Source organism: Alexandromys fortis, unplaced genomic scaffold (genome assembly GCF_014885135.2).
Source record: "Alexandromys fortis isolate MF-2015 unplaced genomic scaffold, M_Fortis_MF-2015_v1.1 scaffold_3, whole genome shotgun sequence".
Lineage (NCBI taxonomy): Eukaryota > Metazoa > Chordata > Mammalia > Rodentia > Cricetidae > Alexandromys > Alexandromys fortis.
The window spans coordinates 25,731,636-25,748,558 of NW_026067909.1; the positions used below are offsets into that span (position 1 = coordinate 25,731,636).

At 43.2% G+C, this 16,923-nt stretch overlaps 1 protein-coding gene across 1 annotated transcript in view; it reads left to right on the top strand.

The window, feature by feature from the left end:
* The window catches only part of Csmd1 (CUB and Sushi multiple domains 1), a 1,119,426-nt gene that overhangs the window by 904,946 nt on the left and 197,557 nt on the right, over positions 1-16,923 (top strand). Inside the window, exons 25-26 of the mRNA XM_050136505.1 lie at positions 13,180-13,371; positions 13,995-14,121. Of these exons, the coding sequence (XP_049992462.1) occupies positions 13,180-13,371; positions 13,995-14,121 (319 nt within the window). The remainder of the gene's footprint in view (positions 1-13,179; positions 13,372-13,994; positions 14,122-16,923) is intronic.

Here is a 16,923-nt window from a genome sequence, read left to right on the forward strand (position 1 = left end):
CTTAACCGCTGAGCCATCTCTCCAGCCCGGGGTTATGTATTTTTAAAAGACTCTTAACTTATAGAGCTCAGTGGTGGGCAATGGTAAACAAGGAATATAACATGAACCTGAGGTTTGTATTCCAACTGACAGAGGAGATTTCTGAGACTTAGAGCTCCACAGGAAAATGGGGACCTTAGTGAAGAATCAGTGTCCTAAGACAGGACTAGGCCATCAAGTTGGTCCTTTTATCACAAATATGACAGTGGTTTTGTAAGAGATTTCACAGGAAAAAATGCCCCTGTGATTGATGGAAGCCTTTGAATGAAGTAGAAGTGGCCTTGTTCTAATGCTGAGTAGGTCAACTGGACCTTTACTGGGAACTCCAAGGCCACAAAGCTTGTTAGCTTGGGAATGTGCTACACGTGGAGGCCAGGACTCCAGGGCATTCCTTCAGCTTTGATCACCTGACTAGAACCCAGTTCATTATGCATTGTGACCAATGAAACGAGAATTGAAAAGTTAAGACGGTAAAATATCTGTGGTGATCATCTCTGCAATGAGAAGCATTATCTTTTCTGGAATCTTCCACTGATGACCATGAACTTCAGTCTGAAGTAAAGTCACTGTGGGTCAGGCCAATTTAGGATCAGAGATTATTGATCTGGCCTCTTAAGATAATAAAGTAGCTGAAGGTATTCGTTGGAAATAGCTCATTTATACAGGATTACTTCTTGTTGACTTGAACGGATAATCATTGCTTCAGTGCTATTTTTAAATGAAAGACATATCCAGACATGAAGTTGTGCAGTGTTCTTTGGAGAAAACAGAGATAAGAAAATCGTTCATGAAGAAATGCAGACAGTTTGGATGGTTAGTCATGCCTATAATCCCAGTGGCAGAGAGACGGAAGCAGAAGAATGGCCAGGTCCAGGACAGCCAGGCCTGCCAGGGGAGAGCAAATCTCAAAACAAAGCCTGGGAAACAAAAGAAGAGGACAGGATTCTTTGTCTCTGTTGCTAGCCTGCTATGTCTACCCAAGTCACTCGCTTTCACAAGCCAGAGTACTCGCCTTCAGCTCATATTCCATCCTCCAGCTAAATTTACTATGACCAAAATAGAACCACTTTGTATTTCTCATGAAGATGTCTGTGCTGAAATCTATGTGATGTAAAGTAATCCATGTTTATATCTGTCTTAACATGTGCATGTGCCATGAGCATCCATACATTGGTATTGCAAGCAACCAATGGGATTCCCATTTTGAAAGCTCAATTTGTGGAGAAATCGGACTTCCCAGCATATATCCTATCCACGTGAATTATAATCATTAAACTCATTTTTGAAATTCCCATTGCTGCATATTTCTGATTGAATGCTATTTTTAAGTCCTAGCAATTTCTTGAGGAAATTAGGAAGTATTAAAATGGGCAGGGCACAAATTTATCTTCTTAATTTTGAAAGCGTGTTTGCTAGTTGCTTTATGTGGCCAAGCAGCAGAGTTTATATTTCACTAAACTTGGAAATCACTAGAATGCCGTTATTTTAGTTTAGTCAGTGGCAACTGTAAAGCCATTGTCTGGATTAAGATGAACACCAATTAGGTGTGATGACTGAACATAGGTTGTGGTTTATGCATTAAGGCCAGGGTTGTGTAGATAGACTAAAGTAACCCTGCACCTGTTTTCAGGAAGGTTGCCTCGTACGTGGAGTAAGGGATACTATGAATGAGAAATTAAAAAAAAAAACATTGATTTTTGTGTTTATGGCAAGATTCATAAGAGATTCTAAGTATACTCAGTGCTTAGTGAGCAGCAAAGGGCAGTGTAAGCCACTCGGAAAGGAGCTTACTTCATCTTAGGGCAAACCTGACTTCGATAGTAGTGAGCCACTCTTTAACCCACTAAGTCAGAAAGTCAGCTTCTCTGGTTTCTTGAAAGGCTGGATCACTGGACGTTTAACCTGGAGAGTCTTTGTGTTCTTGGTTAGAACTTAAGGGCAAACTCCATCAGAAGGAGAAAGGCCTGGTCAAGGAGAGAGAACTTCCAATGCATGGGAAACTCCAGGGAGCATGTGTGCGACTTGGAAGAAGAGATAAAATATGAGAGTTTTGTTCTACTGGTGGCATTCCGTGCTGTGAAGTTTATCTTGATTTTATGTTTCGACTCTGTGCTGAGCCCACTAAGACAATATGAATCTTCAGCAATTGAGCAGGTGACTTAAGAAGCTCCAGAGAGAAGGCTGCCTGGTTCTCAGGGTTTGCGGTCAGGCTGGCAGCTTCCAGTCACTTGGAACTCCTGAGGACCCGTATGGAGCTTCCTAACACTGGGCTGTGTCAGCATTGCGTGGCTGCAACTTTGTGATTGATGGCTTTACTCCATGCTTGAGGTGACACATTTCCACATGGAGTACAGCCATTCCCTTGTATTTATTAGTTCTCAAAAAATAGCATAGTAGCAATAAATTCAAGTATTATGGGTTATCTCATGTATTTATGGATAGTTTATTTATGAAGAACTCAAGGTGTTTTATAAAGTCTTACCTCCTCCGTCTATGTACCTACCACATTTAACCCCAAGAAACAAGATGGACCAGGTCCTGAGATGCCAAGACTCAGGCCAGAGCATTGCCAGGCAGGGTTCAACTGCCAGTCCCTCTTTCTCCTCCATCCCATTTCTCTGACTTCTGAAACATCCCATTGAGATGCTCTCAGCCTCTTTCGGCAGATGAACTGCTGCCTTCTTTAGCACTGCTCAGAGTCCTCAGACACGCTTCTCGGAAAGCTTTGGTTTCTTTTCGGACAGGCATAGGCAGAAGAGGGGGATGTGCATTGAGGTCTACGTTCAAAGCATCCTGACCTTTGCTAGAAGCCATGCCAGGAACTTCCCTGAGAGGCACAGGGGGAGTAAGTGTGGGCCAGCTAAGGTGAGGAACCTTGGCACGGGATGTGCTGGTTGTATTGCTCAATCCAGAGTTGAACAGGTGCTGGAGAAATGGGAATCTCACAGTTATCTTTTGACTGACGACCAGTAAGTCCTCAGCAGGATGGTGAGTGATTAAAAAGCACATGATTCCACATAAGCAAGCGAGGAGAGCTGCAGTCCAGCCTCTAAAAGTGTGGCAGGGTGTCTTCCCTAAGCACAGGGCCTCTATGAGGTCTATGGAATGAGGCCTTCTGGCTGGCTGTTTCTTCAATGCTAGCACAGGGAGGCTAAAGGGCTTGGACTTCTTCTGCCTCCTGCCCTCCCTTTCCCCAGTATTTGGGTTAGAATATGTAAGTAGATAAGAAGTCTTTTTCCCTAGGAATCCCCCAGTCTCACACTGCCCCACTCCACTCCGGAGCCTGAAAGTTCGTTGACGTTGAGCATTTAACTTGACTATAGGAGTCTTAGCGCTGTGTGCTGGAGCCCTGTGGGTTCAGGCCCACATAAGATTGTGTGGCCGGTAACTGCCTTCCTTCTCACATGGCACTGAGTGTGTATACTGGCACCAACAGGAAAGTCCTTGTCAAGTGAGGGCCACATGCAGGATCGTGTTTCTAAATAAGCTGCCAGGGTCAGGTCCCGACAACCCTCAGGCTCCCAAGGCAAAAGTGAGTGAAAAGAACATACTGATCAGAGTTTACAGAAAGTATTGTGAGAGGCACCAATTTGGATATCATTATGAAAATCAAATAAGTAGGAATGTATGTATTAGGCTTTAGATCATGGGAATTGAAATTGGATACTGAGAAACTATGCTTCTAAGAGTGTTTGTGCGTGTGTGTGTGTGTGTGTGTGTGTGTGTGTGTGTGTGATTGAATATTTCCCTAACTGTCCTGCCAACATTTGCATTTAAAGGATTTCATGTTGAGGCTAGTCTTATCTTTAAAAATAATTACGCAATTTGTCAGAAACGCTGAAGATTCTTAGAAATATTGTTGCAAGTTTATGCTGAGAATTTAAAACCTTGAAGTCCCATCATAATTTCTCTATGTTCTTCTCAGCATCCGGGTTGTGTTGGCGGGGTCTCTTTGGTTGCAATCCCCTTCTGCGTCCTGTCTTCATTTGGGCTGACATTTCCAGGTTTTAAACTCCATTCAATCTAGTTTTAATCTCATCTTACTTTGTAAGATGAATATTTATTAAGGAGTTATATACAACTGTTTTCACATTATACATTTTTACTCATATTTGCCCACGAGGACTGTGCTGTTACACAGCTTCCCATGCCAGCCAACCGGATGCTTGGAATAATCTAGGTAGTTTTAGAAACTTGTGGAATTTCAGAGCATAAAACAAAAATATTACTTTAAGTTATGTATTCCTTAGACATAATATTCCTAGGCAAAACAAACAAAACACAATTTGGACAAAAGAGAAACAGGTCCTGGATGAGAGGTGTTACATTGTGAATTTTTAGCTGTGTGTGAACCACTGGTTTGTCCTATGTTATCTTCCAGAGATTAGCATTCTGTGCTATGAGATATGAAACACTTAGCTGAGCTCGTGGCTGTACTACTCCTGGGTTTTCCTATGTATAAATGTTTGCATGAACCTTTGTTTGTGTGTGCACTTGTGGGATGAAAGGAAGAGCCACCCTCGGGCTCACCTGTGTGGCTTCTCGTCAGCAGCTTGTCCCTGGGGTGGCACAGGTGGCTCATTTAGAAGCAGCCATACACTCCGAGAGTGGCTGCCCATACATGGGCTATCTTGTGCTCCTCTCCTCTTGGCATCGACCCTCAAGGAAGGAGTCAAGCAGCTCGGCATGTGAGGTCCTTTGCTGGTGGCCACCGACACACGGATGCCCTCTGTCTTCCTCAGGCAGTCATTCCCTGCTGGCTCTGTGACACCTCTCCTTAGCCTGAGCCCTGGAAGTTATGACTAAGGCTCGGCATAGAAATGTGGTATGGTATCCAATAAAGATACTGTATGTCCAGCGTGAGTTGAACAAATGGTGTCCTGCTAACATGCAACATATTAACTATTACTTGTTGGTTTTCAGCTAGTATGGACCCCAAGTTCCTAATGAACAAGGTTTTTTGTTTGTTTTGTTTGGTCTCTTCAGCATCTAATGTTCTCCTTCAGCATAAATGTCAGGAATAGAGAATGTGCTATCTATATGTCTAAATCTACATGGTCTCAGGAACTAAAGAATACACTAAAGATAATGTGCTCTAGGCATGTGTCCTCAGCTAGATAACTAGAGGAATCGCGTCTGTGCTTCCTGTCTCGTCTCTTTAGTTTTACCATCCATTAATGCATTCTATCCAGAAACTATTATATTTAAAAAAAACTGTGTTGTCTTGTGGAGATAATTGCTTACTGGGTAAGTGTGAAGACCTGAGTTCGGTCCCCACAACCGACATTAAAAGCATGCCCTTGGCCATGTGCTCCTGGAAAGTGCTGAGGAAGCAAAGGCAGGTGGATTCCTGGGCTCATGTGGGAAGACAGTGAGGCCACAGTGGTAGGCTGTAGAATAAGTTTTCCAGAACCTGTCCCCTCCGAAGATAAGGTGAAGAGTGATTGAAAAAGCATCTAACATCTATCTCTGGCTTCTACACGCACATGAGTTTAGACACACATGAACGTGTGCACACAGAAACACACAAGAGGAGTGATTACACTCACAAGCATATTTCATCAGTAAAAATGAAGTGTGAGCAAGCATGCTAAGTTCCTACATGTGATCAGTGTCGAGTTCTATCATCAGTCAGATATCTTGTGTAAATATATATTTTGAAGAATAATATTGATATTTCACTTTTATATGAGTATCAGTTTTTGTTTCAGCATTCTAGGTTAAAATTAAAGTGTGTAAAAAGAAACTATAGCATATGAAAACATGGAGAAGAAATGTTAGAAAACCATTAATACCACATAGCATTAAGTTGCTTCCTTGCAGTGATGGTTAAACTTGCAAGGACTCTGGGGGATGCCAACATAGAATGCAAAAGTGATCCGTGTCTCCTCTTGCCACATGTGTCCCTCCCTTCAGTTTACAAAGTTGGAAATGAAAAGCGTGCACACATAATGGGGAAGGACCAGCAGCGATAACACAGAACAAAGCTCTACATGCAACTGGGCATGTGAGGTTCTTTGCTGGTGGCCACCGACACACGGATGCCCTCTGTCTTCCTCAGGCATTCTTTCCCTGAGGGCTCTGAGACACCTTTCTTTAGGCTGAGCCTTGGGAGTTGTGACTGAGGCTTTGCATGGAAATATGGTGTGAAGGCCAGACAGTGGTGGCGCACACTTTTAGCCCCAGCACTTAGGAGGCAGAGGCAGGTGGATCTCTGTGAGTTCAAGGCCAGAACTGGTCTACATAGTGAATTCTAGGACAGCCGGAACTGTCTCACAGAGAAACTCTGCCTCAAAAAAGCAAAACAACAACAACAAAAAACAACAAGCAAACAAAAAGAAATAGGGTGTGGTATCCAGTGAAAATATTGTGTATTTAGTATGTGTTGGGTGAGTAAATGGTATTCTTGCTAATGTGCAGCATGTTACCTGTTACAGGTTGATTTTCAGCCAGTACAGAGCACAAACTCTTAATGTTCTTCAGCATACATGTCAGGAATAAACAATGTGCTTTATATATTTGTCTAAAGCTGCATGTGAGCACCATTGAACACAAAGTGCCCTGGCCTGGATGGTACATCCGTGCAGGAATATTTATTAGTGTGTTCTGGACAGTTGTCACAATTTACCCTCAGTCATAAGTGTGATTTTCCCACTGGAATCCAAGAGGACCCCAAGTGTCTTGTTCTCTGTGTGAGTAAACTCTGAAACATGTTTACTAAAATTATCTCATTGTCATTACTAGTCAGAGGTTCTTTGCTTCCCTGGACTCCTAGGGGAGCCTTGGAAAAAATCATAAATCTCCACATCAGTGGTGGACTAAGTTTCCACCTAACACAGGTGTCTGTCCCTTGCGTGCCCTCACTGCAGACCCCTCTGCATTAGCTAATGTGTGGTCACCCCAACCACTGCTCCTTAAACCCTGGTTTTGCTAGCTTTACAGTTACTGTCTGCCTATCTGTTCTCACTCCAATCCACTCCACATTACAACAGATGAACTCTTAAATGCTGGGTCTGTTGTGTGTGAGTCTCTCCCAGCATTCCCGTGGAGATCTCATGTGTTTGTGTGTGCATGCGACTCCCAACATCTCCATGACAGCCTGAACAGGTTTCATGATATATTAGAGTGAGGTCAATGTATTTTGTATTCCCAAACCTCTCTCCTCCTCAGACCCACCCCTCAGAACCCCACATCTTTGACAGACAGCTTCAGCAACTCCAGAGATCTTGGCTGGGCTGCCTATCATTTGTTCTTCTCTGGGTACCATGTTCTTTTTCTGCCATGCCTCCATGCCTGAGGAGAGAACTATCTTTCCAGTATGTTTTCACTCTGGTTTGAGAACTTGGCAAGGTCCCTGTGCTTCCTTCTAGAATTGTCCAAATGACTTTCTTCTTCATAGTGTAACCTATTCCTCTCTGTACCTCCACACCCCCTCTGCTCCAACATTTAGCAAAACACATTTAGCAGTATTTATGTTCTTGGCTACTGACTAGAAAGAGGGTCCTCTTTCTTCTGTTCTCTGAGCCCAACAGTGTTCGTTGCCCAACAGTAAGTCAGGGTCATTGGCTGAGGTTCCAGGCTTAGTGTGTCGATGGAGATGATGACCAGAGGTGCGTCTTCATGTCATGCTGCTGCTCCCCAGATGTATCCCTGCTCCTTCCTGCCTCACCCTAAAGCACAGAAAGTAGGAATGCATAAAGAGAAATCAGAGGTTGAAGGCTTTGAATTCCTCTACAGAGATACCTCAGAGTGGATGTTGTCCTAGGTCTTGGCTCCTCTCACTAGGACAGAGCCAGCCAGAATGAATGTTGTCTTGGTTTTAGACAGCAGATTCAGAATGGTGTAATATTTCAAGATCAACTTGAAAGGCCTTTGTATGTCATGCCCTTGCTTCATCCACTCAAATAAAAAATGCATTAGTGTATTTTTATTGTACAGTCATGAGTTGTATGATAAAATTCACTGGGTGGTTTTAGGGATATCAGGAGGCATTTTCATTATTTTGTTTCTAACCTAGACTTTTTGACTTCCTGTCTCTCCCGGGAGCTCAGAAACTCACATTTTTTTTTTATTTGAGCATCATCAACATCATGATGTTATTTTACTGAAAATTTATAATATCTTGACACAAGGCTTCTCACATCACAGAATAATAAAAGTAATGTTAAAAGTTAATGTGTGGGAAAAACAATATATGGGGAAATGCAAATAATAATCAGTGAAAAATTACCTCATCTAATAAATCAATGGACACCAGTAGTAGCCATAACCAAAAAATGACACAATTTATAACTCAATATTTTCTAACTAAATGCAAATACTGCACTTGGAGAGTTGTATTATTGATATGAGTTGTGTGCTAAAACACAGGTCAATTAACCACTTCAAGAAGTTCAGTATTAATTAACTCCCCTTCTAAAGTAAATCACAAAAATTAGTATAAGCAAGTGAACCCACATGGGCCTCTCATTTATTTCATACAACTGCAAGTAGAAATAACAAAAAGGATATTTAGACTTTTGCCAGTATATGTCTCCTTTCTAAATCAGATGTGTGAAATCCTGGTCTGTGTTTTAAAGATAAGAAGCTTTCATAGATTACTAAGAAAATGATTAGTTTGCCAACGCAAGAATATTGTACATGTTGAAATGCCTCGTGCAAAGCTGGGTGGTGGGGGCCTGCCACAAGTGTCTGATGGATTCTGTTGCTCACAGAAGAAGACACTAGGGATCTGCCAGTTACAGGTGTCTCCTCTAACCTGCTTCTGTAGCTCACTGAGCAGAAAACCACATTCTCCAGGGCACTTAGCCAGAGCTAAAGACCCCCAACTCCTAGTTCTTACTGAACAGAGGAATACATGCAGAGTGGAGCTTTACTTAGGATATTGGGGGATTAAAATACAGTCTATACCAACAGTAAGTCCTCATTAGACTTGGAGAGGTAGGAGAAAAGACATGTTCTTAGAAAAAAGATGGTGGAAAGACTATCAAAGTGGGTAATTATTGTAAAAGATACCGGGAGTAATTTTATTCTACTTGATGTTTGGATCTTGTTTTGACTAGAACATCTTGTTCCCAGCATCCTTGCTGTGCTGATGACTTATGAAGAAATCTCTAGGAGACAGATAGAAGCAAAATGACTAAATATTCAGGCTTAGATCATAGATTCTCATAATGTTTTGACACAAATAACTTGATTATTTTTCAGAGTCTCTGTGACACAAAGAAAACACGCAGGCAGTATTCACACTGACTCCTGGCAGCCTTGTGGCTTCACCATAGGAGAGGTTACTTGTCTGCACTCTTTAGCTATGACTTTGCTTAGTGGACTTCAGATAAACCATTGAGAAATCTTTTTAAGTTCACAGTCTATTGGAGATGTCTCTTCAAAGAAATATTTTTATAGACTCAAATACAATGCCTTCTAATAACTTAAGAGTTACAAAAAAAAACCTGTAGTAAATATTCCCCGAAAACAATGAAGACTTACTATAGAAAGACGTAAGTAGCATCATTTCAGACCTCTGCAGTTTCAGATGAACTCATATCGATATTGAAAGTAGTGTTGGATTATTATAGCTGTAGATGGTGAGGATTGGTCCTACTGCACCACTGTAGACCTGCATTCCTGGAGACCAAGAGAGTCAGACTCAGGGCTCTTGCTGTCTTCAGGGGCAGCTGGAACATTGGTGGTTCCAAGGCTGGAGACCCAGGCAGGCTCTGGTCTAATCCCAAGGACCCATACAGGGTCCCATTGTTTCATGGCTTGTGACTAAGCTCCTTTGTTGTACAAGCAACATTTGCAGACTTTGCTCTGGGAGGCTAAATACCATCCTCCTATCCCACTAAACTATCTACCAAAGCCGTAGTACCTGCATCCCCAGGTGTAAATGTCTCTGCTTTCCACTTAACTGTGTGAATTAGCAAGCCATTAGAAGTTCAGCAGGACAAAGCTCTCTTTAGTGGATTGACAGTTGGTTAAATGTGGTCAGAAATGGTCAAGTCCTCCCTCACCTTCCACGAAGGAAGGGTATATTTCACAGAAGACACTGGGCAAGCCTACAAGGGTGCAGAATTGAGTGCAGAACTTTTACAAGGCAGCAGATTTCATGTGACCTTTGAAGAAATAATAAAAGTACAGGAAGAAATATTACACAGCCTAGGAAGACTGACTGTCCCTTCCCCATCAATAACCAGCGTCCCTGCTTGCCTGACATGTGCTACAAATTCCTAGACTAAGTGATAGAAAGGGCAATAAACACAACTCTGTAAAACCTTCCTCTACATCAAATTCAGTCAACATTATTACTAATATATGTTATTAGCTCTGTTGCTTGCTTTTTAAAAAAATGTTTCTTTCTTCTTTGGTTCAAATAAAGACTTCAAGCCATTAGGAGGGAAGACAATGTTCTTCTAAGTGTGGAATAACAATACTTGTAGACCTAGGAGATTTGGTCCAACAAAGAACACACTTGCTCAACATATGGGACACGTATTCTGATTATTATCTTAAGTACTCACATCCGTGGACCATCTGGGCAGTGGTGGCTATGCTCTACCAAAACTGTTTGCTGGGCTCCCAAGAGCATGTCTGCCCTTCCTCCATAAATGCAAGCACACATCCACACTAAAGAAAGTTTCCAGGGAGGTGTTCTCTCTATATAGAAGACATGATTGATTGTGAAGCTGAATGGCCCCAGGAACTGTTTGTAGATGTATGTTCTCATCTTCCCACAAAGTTGGGATGTGTGTGTTTGCTGACCTCTCTCTGTGTGAATGTATGTGACAGTGTGTGTATGCACGTGTGACTGCACAATTAATTGACATGCATTAGTGAAACAGGAAAATGTATCCAACTTCAACTGTGGTTGAGACCCTTATACCAAATAGGCATTTTGTAGAGATGCCAAGCAGATATATGATTTAAAAACCTGATCAAGCTCAGTTCCCTCAATATTGTCGACAGCCTGATGTAGCAATTCCACTGAGGGCTTCTGACCTCTGCATATCCCGAACATGGATCCACCTGTGACATTTTTATGACCTTACAGCATCGAAATTCCAACAACAGCGGCAGATAGACTTTTGGATGATAGTGGAGTGAACTTCAGAGACTCTGTAGGGCCTGGCTGCCTCGCGAAGGCAGTGTGGACAGAGTCTCTGAGTGGGCTCCAGTTGGGTCCCTCAGTGGCAGGACTTGGGTGGCCTATTTTGTGTGAAGTGTCACATTATCTGGATACTTTAGCTGATTTGGGGTCCTGATACAAAAGTACTGACAATAAGACTCAACCTTGTCTTCATGGTGTTAATGATTGTCTGCCTAGACCTCGTCTGTTTAACCAGTTTCCAAGTGAGTGCTCCCCTGGGCTGCTGCTCACCAAACCCAATTTAAGACATTTGGGCTCAACGTTCGCTCTCAACAACAGAACCTTCCTGTAGGTGTGAGGTTACTGAACCCTAGCTGGTCATTCCGCACCCTGTTGTCCCCAGGCCCGGGCAGAATTGCATTCTGAAGCCCACAGTTCAGATGACATCCCTTCCAAACCCCAAAGCCAGCAGAGACAGCATCAGAACATTAGATCATCACTCAGGCCCTGTGCAGCCTTGGGGCCCTGGAGGACTTGCTCACACGTCGCACAAGTCTCAGGATTCTATTGAGATGGTATAGTTGCACATCTTCAAAACTGCATCAGTGGAGGTTCTCTCCTCATTCCTACCCGGAGTTGTGGCTATTCAAGCTGTCCTTAATTCCACCAACAAGGCAGGTGCTTCTGCTCTGGCATCCAATTCGTTTATATTTTTAACGCTTAGCATTTGAAAATAGAGCAGAGTTACTGGAAAGGTAATGATTTCATGGCCACTGAAGTCTCTGATACTGCGGAGCAGGAAACTTTGCAAAAGAAAGCTGGGGTGCAGCCTAGGAAAGGACAGGCAGGCTGCTCTCTCCTCTCCATCTCCAGGGCAGCAAGCTTCGGTCTTGCTTATTTAAAGCTCGATGGAATAAAGCCAGACCGTAAATGCAAAGAGCAATTCCCCTCAGAGGCGTGCGAGCTCGACAGGCAAACACTGTGGAAAGTCACATATCCATTTTCGAATTTAATCTAATTTGGGAGGGAAGCGTTGGGTAGGAATGGAAGCAAACAGACCACATGGCCCACCACATTTTAGCTCTGCTTTTAATAAGCACTGAAATTTGCATCATGGTCTGCAGAGAAATATGTTTGGGTTAGGCTGCCTCTCATGAGAACAATATACAGCCCTCAGAACCCAACAGCTAAGTCTTCATTTCTGTCACCTACTCATTTAAAGGCTCATGGTGAGATATCTCTGCATTCGTTCTGGAGTTTGAGGAGATGCAGAGGTCCTCTGGAGACTAGGCAGCAGGGTCTCCTGCGAACCAGTTTGGGTGGGCAGGGATGACTCTGTGGTTATGCAGCCATCCTGGGTGTGTATGAAGATGGGTGGTTGAGGATGGGTGTCTTCCTCAGTTGTTCCCCATCTTATTTTCTGAGACAAGGTCTGTCACTGAACCTGGAGCTCCGTGATTGGCTATCAAGCTCCAGGGATGCTCCTGTTTCTACCTTCTGCCCTGACAGCCTTTTTATGTAGCTACTGAGGATCCAGACTAGTCTTGCGCTTCCCTGGCAGGCACTTAACCAATGGACTTTTCCCCAAGCTATTTCCCAAAAGCAGCTTTGTAAACTCCCATGATACCTGATATCTTGGAGGAGGGGAAGCTGTCAGGAGATGGATGTTGTGATTCAGACTGCTGTGAACTCTTGCTGTGAGCTTCCTCCATGACAGCATGTCATACCTCTCTCCTGGAGGTCTGAGCTGAACAGGAACTAGATGCAAAGGCTATGAGTGTAGGGAATTTTGAGCTAGCGAAAGCAACTTTCTGACCAGAGGTATGGACAGGACAGTAAAAACACAGAGCTCTGTGAGGCAGAGAATAGGCAGAAAGAGGAGTGACGTATTCTCTTAATAACACAAGCCATTTGCAGATAGACCTTAAAGACCCACAATTCCTTTCTCCTTTGAAAGTACACCATGTCTTTTCCTTCCAACACTTCAAAGAGCCCAGTTTAAAGACTGATGTGTTCTCTCTTGAGTTGATTCACCTGTCCCTTTCTTGCTCTAGGCTTTGACCTGGTAAAATGTGAGGACCCGGGCATTCCAAACTATGGCTACAGAATCCGAGACGACGGCCACTTCACAGACACTGTGGTTCTCTACAGCTGCAACCCAGGCTATGCAATGCATGGCAGCAATACTCTGACATGCCTGAGTGGGGACCGGAGGGTGTGGGACAAGCCTATGCCTTCCTGTGTAGGTGAGTTGGGAAAGCTGGGTCAGACTCCTGTCACGAGCCAGGCCAAAGAGAGCATGCTCCGTCTGGCTTGGGACTTGTTCTTGGAAAGGGGCAGGGATCTCACGGATCAATCATTGTGTTTGTATATAGGCAGGTTGCATCCCCAAAGGAGACATAGCAGCATCTACCCCTTCTAAGACTCCAAGAAGGTCAATTCTAACACAGTTAATGCTTACAAGTCAATGAGTTTATTAGACTTACTTCTGGGCAGTAGCATGGGTGCAGCATTGTGGCCTGGAATAGTCTTCTATAGCCATTCCCAAGATGTGTGTATACACATGCTAGAAATGAAGGACAGACAGCCAGTACTGGGGAGTGTTGACTGCAGGGTTATCACTAGAAGTCGGGTCAGAGAGTGCCAATGTTTGCATTCTCACCTGTCATAGCCCTAGAGATACTGGTTACCGGTGCGGATTTATGTTGGAAAGTAATAAAAGATAAGATGGACAGGTGACTGAGTCCTCTTATATGAATTAATACAGGCATGCTAGGGTTTGTTTGCGAAACTAAAAAGAAGCCCAGACAAAACTAGCTAAGTAGAAGCTCAAACACACCAGTAAGCCTCCCCTCTGTGTCTTTTGCAGCGGAATGTGGAGGTTTGATCCATGCAGCCACATCAGGGCGCATACTGTCTCCCGGCTACCCCGCCCCCTATGACAACAACCTGCACTGCACTTGGACCATAGAGGCTGATCCTGGAAAGACCATCAGGTATTTGCTGTGTGCTATCAGTCATGGAACAGTGAGAGGTCTGGCCAGTGTTTTTGCAAGAGCAGCAATAGGGCACAGACTGTCTGATTAAAGTCTGGGAGCTCAACAAGAAAGCGTTCATCTGTGGCTAAACTGTTCCTGGTGTGCTTTTCTAGGCTTTTGTAGTTGAGTGTCCAGCTGTCTATAATAATGAGAAGGGGCTGCATGTGTCAGCAAGCTCTGCTGTGAACACGGTACCCTCGGCACTGAGTGGCAATTCTGTGGGCTGTCTGCGTGTGTCTAATGTGCACCTGGACTTTGATGGGCTTTGATGGACTTTGATGGCTTTGCATGGAAGCTCACATCCATGGCCATCCTCAGATATTCATCATCAGAGGGCTGGTCTAAGAAGGCCAGAGACCCTCCTTGGGTTTTGTTCCTGTAGAATGAATCATGATGGAGGAGTCTTGGCAGCAATAAAGGAAAAATTCTATTTTCTGCTTGACTTAGCCAGTAAGCCATGTGCCAGGGCAGGCCTGTGAGACCAGCCAAGGTTCCAGTGTGAAGAGATAAACCCAATCTCTTGCCTTGTTAGTGAAAGAGAAACAAAGGATACAAGCAGACAGACAGACAGACAGACAGGAACTGACCTGCAGTTCTAGGAGAAGGTAGAAAGGAGGATGCCAACCTAAAGTTAGACTGAAGAAATGAAATCATGAAAAGCCGAAGAAAACAGGGAGGCATTTAAACCAAAACTTTATGTTGTAATCGAGAGTTGGTGGTGAGTTTCTTAAGCTCACAGAGAGCAGTATTTTTAAAGTTCTGATGGGTTGTCTGCCCAAGATCATCACATAGCACGGAAGGGAATTAATCGTGATGTAAGTTCTTCTTGACTATAGCTCCATGTGGCTGACCTCACACTAGATCTTCATTGTGTAAGAGGGGAAAGAAAGTGAACTTAAAACTGATGGGGAAGGGAAGGAAGGAGAAAAGGGGAGAGAGAGAGAGAGAGAGAGAGAGAGAGAGAGAGAGAGAAGTGTAGAAGGGAGACTCCTAAGCAATAGAAAGGGAAATGCTGAATGGGAGGAAGGACAGTGAGTGAATGTCATGAAGATACCTTCTATACATATAGAAAAACGCTACCATGAAACCCATTATTCTGGCCACTAACAAAAGCATACAGAATACCAAGAGACTACCTTAGAGATCACTTAAATTTTAATGCATCCTTTAGTCGAGATAATGATTGGTGTAATAGACCACCAAGGTGAATTTGAGCAGCAAAGTCAATAAAGTCACTTGTCCACCGTATGACATAAATGTAAATATTAATTCCACGAGTGGTGATTGGCTGGAATGAGACAGAGATCATTCCACTAACTCGAAGGAATAGAAAACATCCACCATTGCGAATGACTCCATGTAAACAGAATTCTGTCTCTTTGAAAGACTTCAAAGTGTACTTTTCTCAGAATTTCCTGGGTGGTTTGTTATTCTGAATGAAAAGGGGCAATGTCTCCCCATGAATGAGAGCAGGTGTTGGGTCAAGCTTGCAGGTGACTCTAAGCCTCCATTAAATATTAATAAGAGAAGAGAGATGGAATCAAAAAGGATGTTATGTAATATTAATAAATATATAAATTTTATTGTATTTTTATTTGTGTGTGTGTGTGTGTGTTTGTGGTGGCAAGGGAACTGGCATGTGCAGAGGCCAGGCATTAACTTTAGTGTCTTTCACCCCCTTTTTTTGCTTTGTTTTGTTTTGGGTTTTGTGAATCAGTGTCTCTCACTGGCCAGCACTCAACCATTGGGATAGGCTGTCTGGCTAGAGTTCCCCCAGGAAACTGCTTCTCTGCCTCCCTAGTGCTGAGATGGTAAATGTGCACCATCATCCCCAGCCTATTTTGGTGTCTCTGAGAATCAAGCCCAGGTCATGTTAGCATGTCAACATGTCACTGACTGTCTCCCCAGCCCACAAATGTACAGCTTCTCTATCATAATCTAACTTTGACATGTAGTAGGTATCTGTCTAGAGGCAATCATGTATACCTCTGTACCATTCTAGAAAACTCTTAATCTACATCTACCCTGACAGTAAGCATTACCAATTTTATCAACACGTCTTTTAATGCAAAGAAATTAAATAATAAAGACGCTAAGAGAGAGGTGTATTTGTGAATAATTTACTCAGTTGACATTCAACTCACCTCCCTATAACTCTGATGAAGTAACCCATTTCAGAATATAGGCCTGACTTTTGAAAATGGTTGCTTGAAAAATAACTAAAAGTAGACATTGTAGTGTTTTTATTTTAATTTTACCATACTTACAAAAAGAAAATAACCTGATCTTGGTTTTCACATTTGCAGGGAGTTTAATAAGCCTTAATGATTTCACTGGGGACACCGTCCAAATAGCCTACATTTTCTACCTGGAAATTACCAGTGAGCACAAGTGTACAGCTTGTCCTACTGCAGGTGAAAGCGTCACCATGCATTCATGCTCTGACTTTTAAGCAGGGATAGTTTCCACACTGCAAATATTCATGAGCAGCTGCATATGGAAGCGAGAAAAGGATGGTTGCATTCTCTGAGATAGTTGTAGCTGGGCCTCCTTTGAAATTCAGACCATTCTTGGGTGGTGTTTTGTCAAGAACGGTGAGAGAATGTGTTAGGATGTCTATCGGGGGATATTTGTTCTGGAAGAGATTGTAACTTTCATATTCCTTGGTGCATATCCACTGTACAAAGTACTGTGTTATACTGCTATAGTAAAGTACAGAGTATATGTTGCCGGCCCCACCCTCCATACTTCCCTATCCCC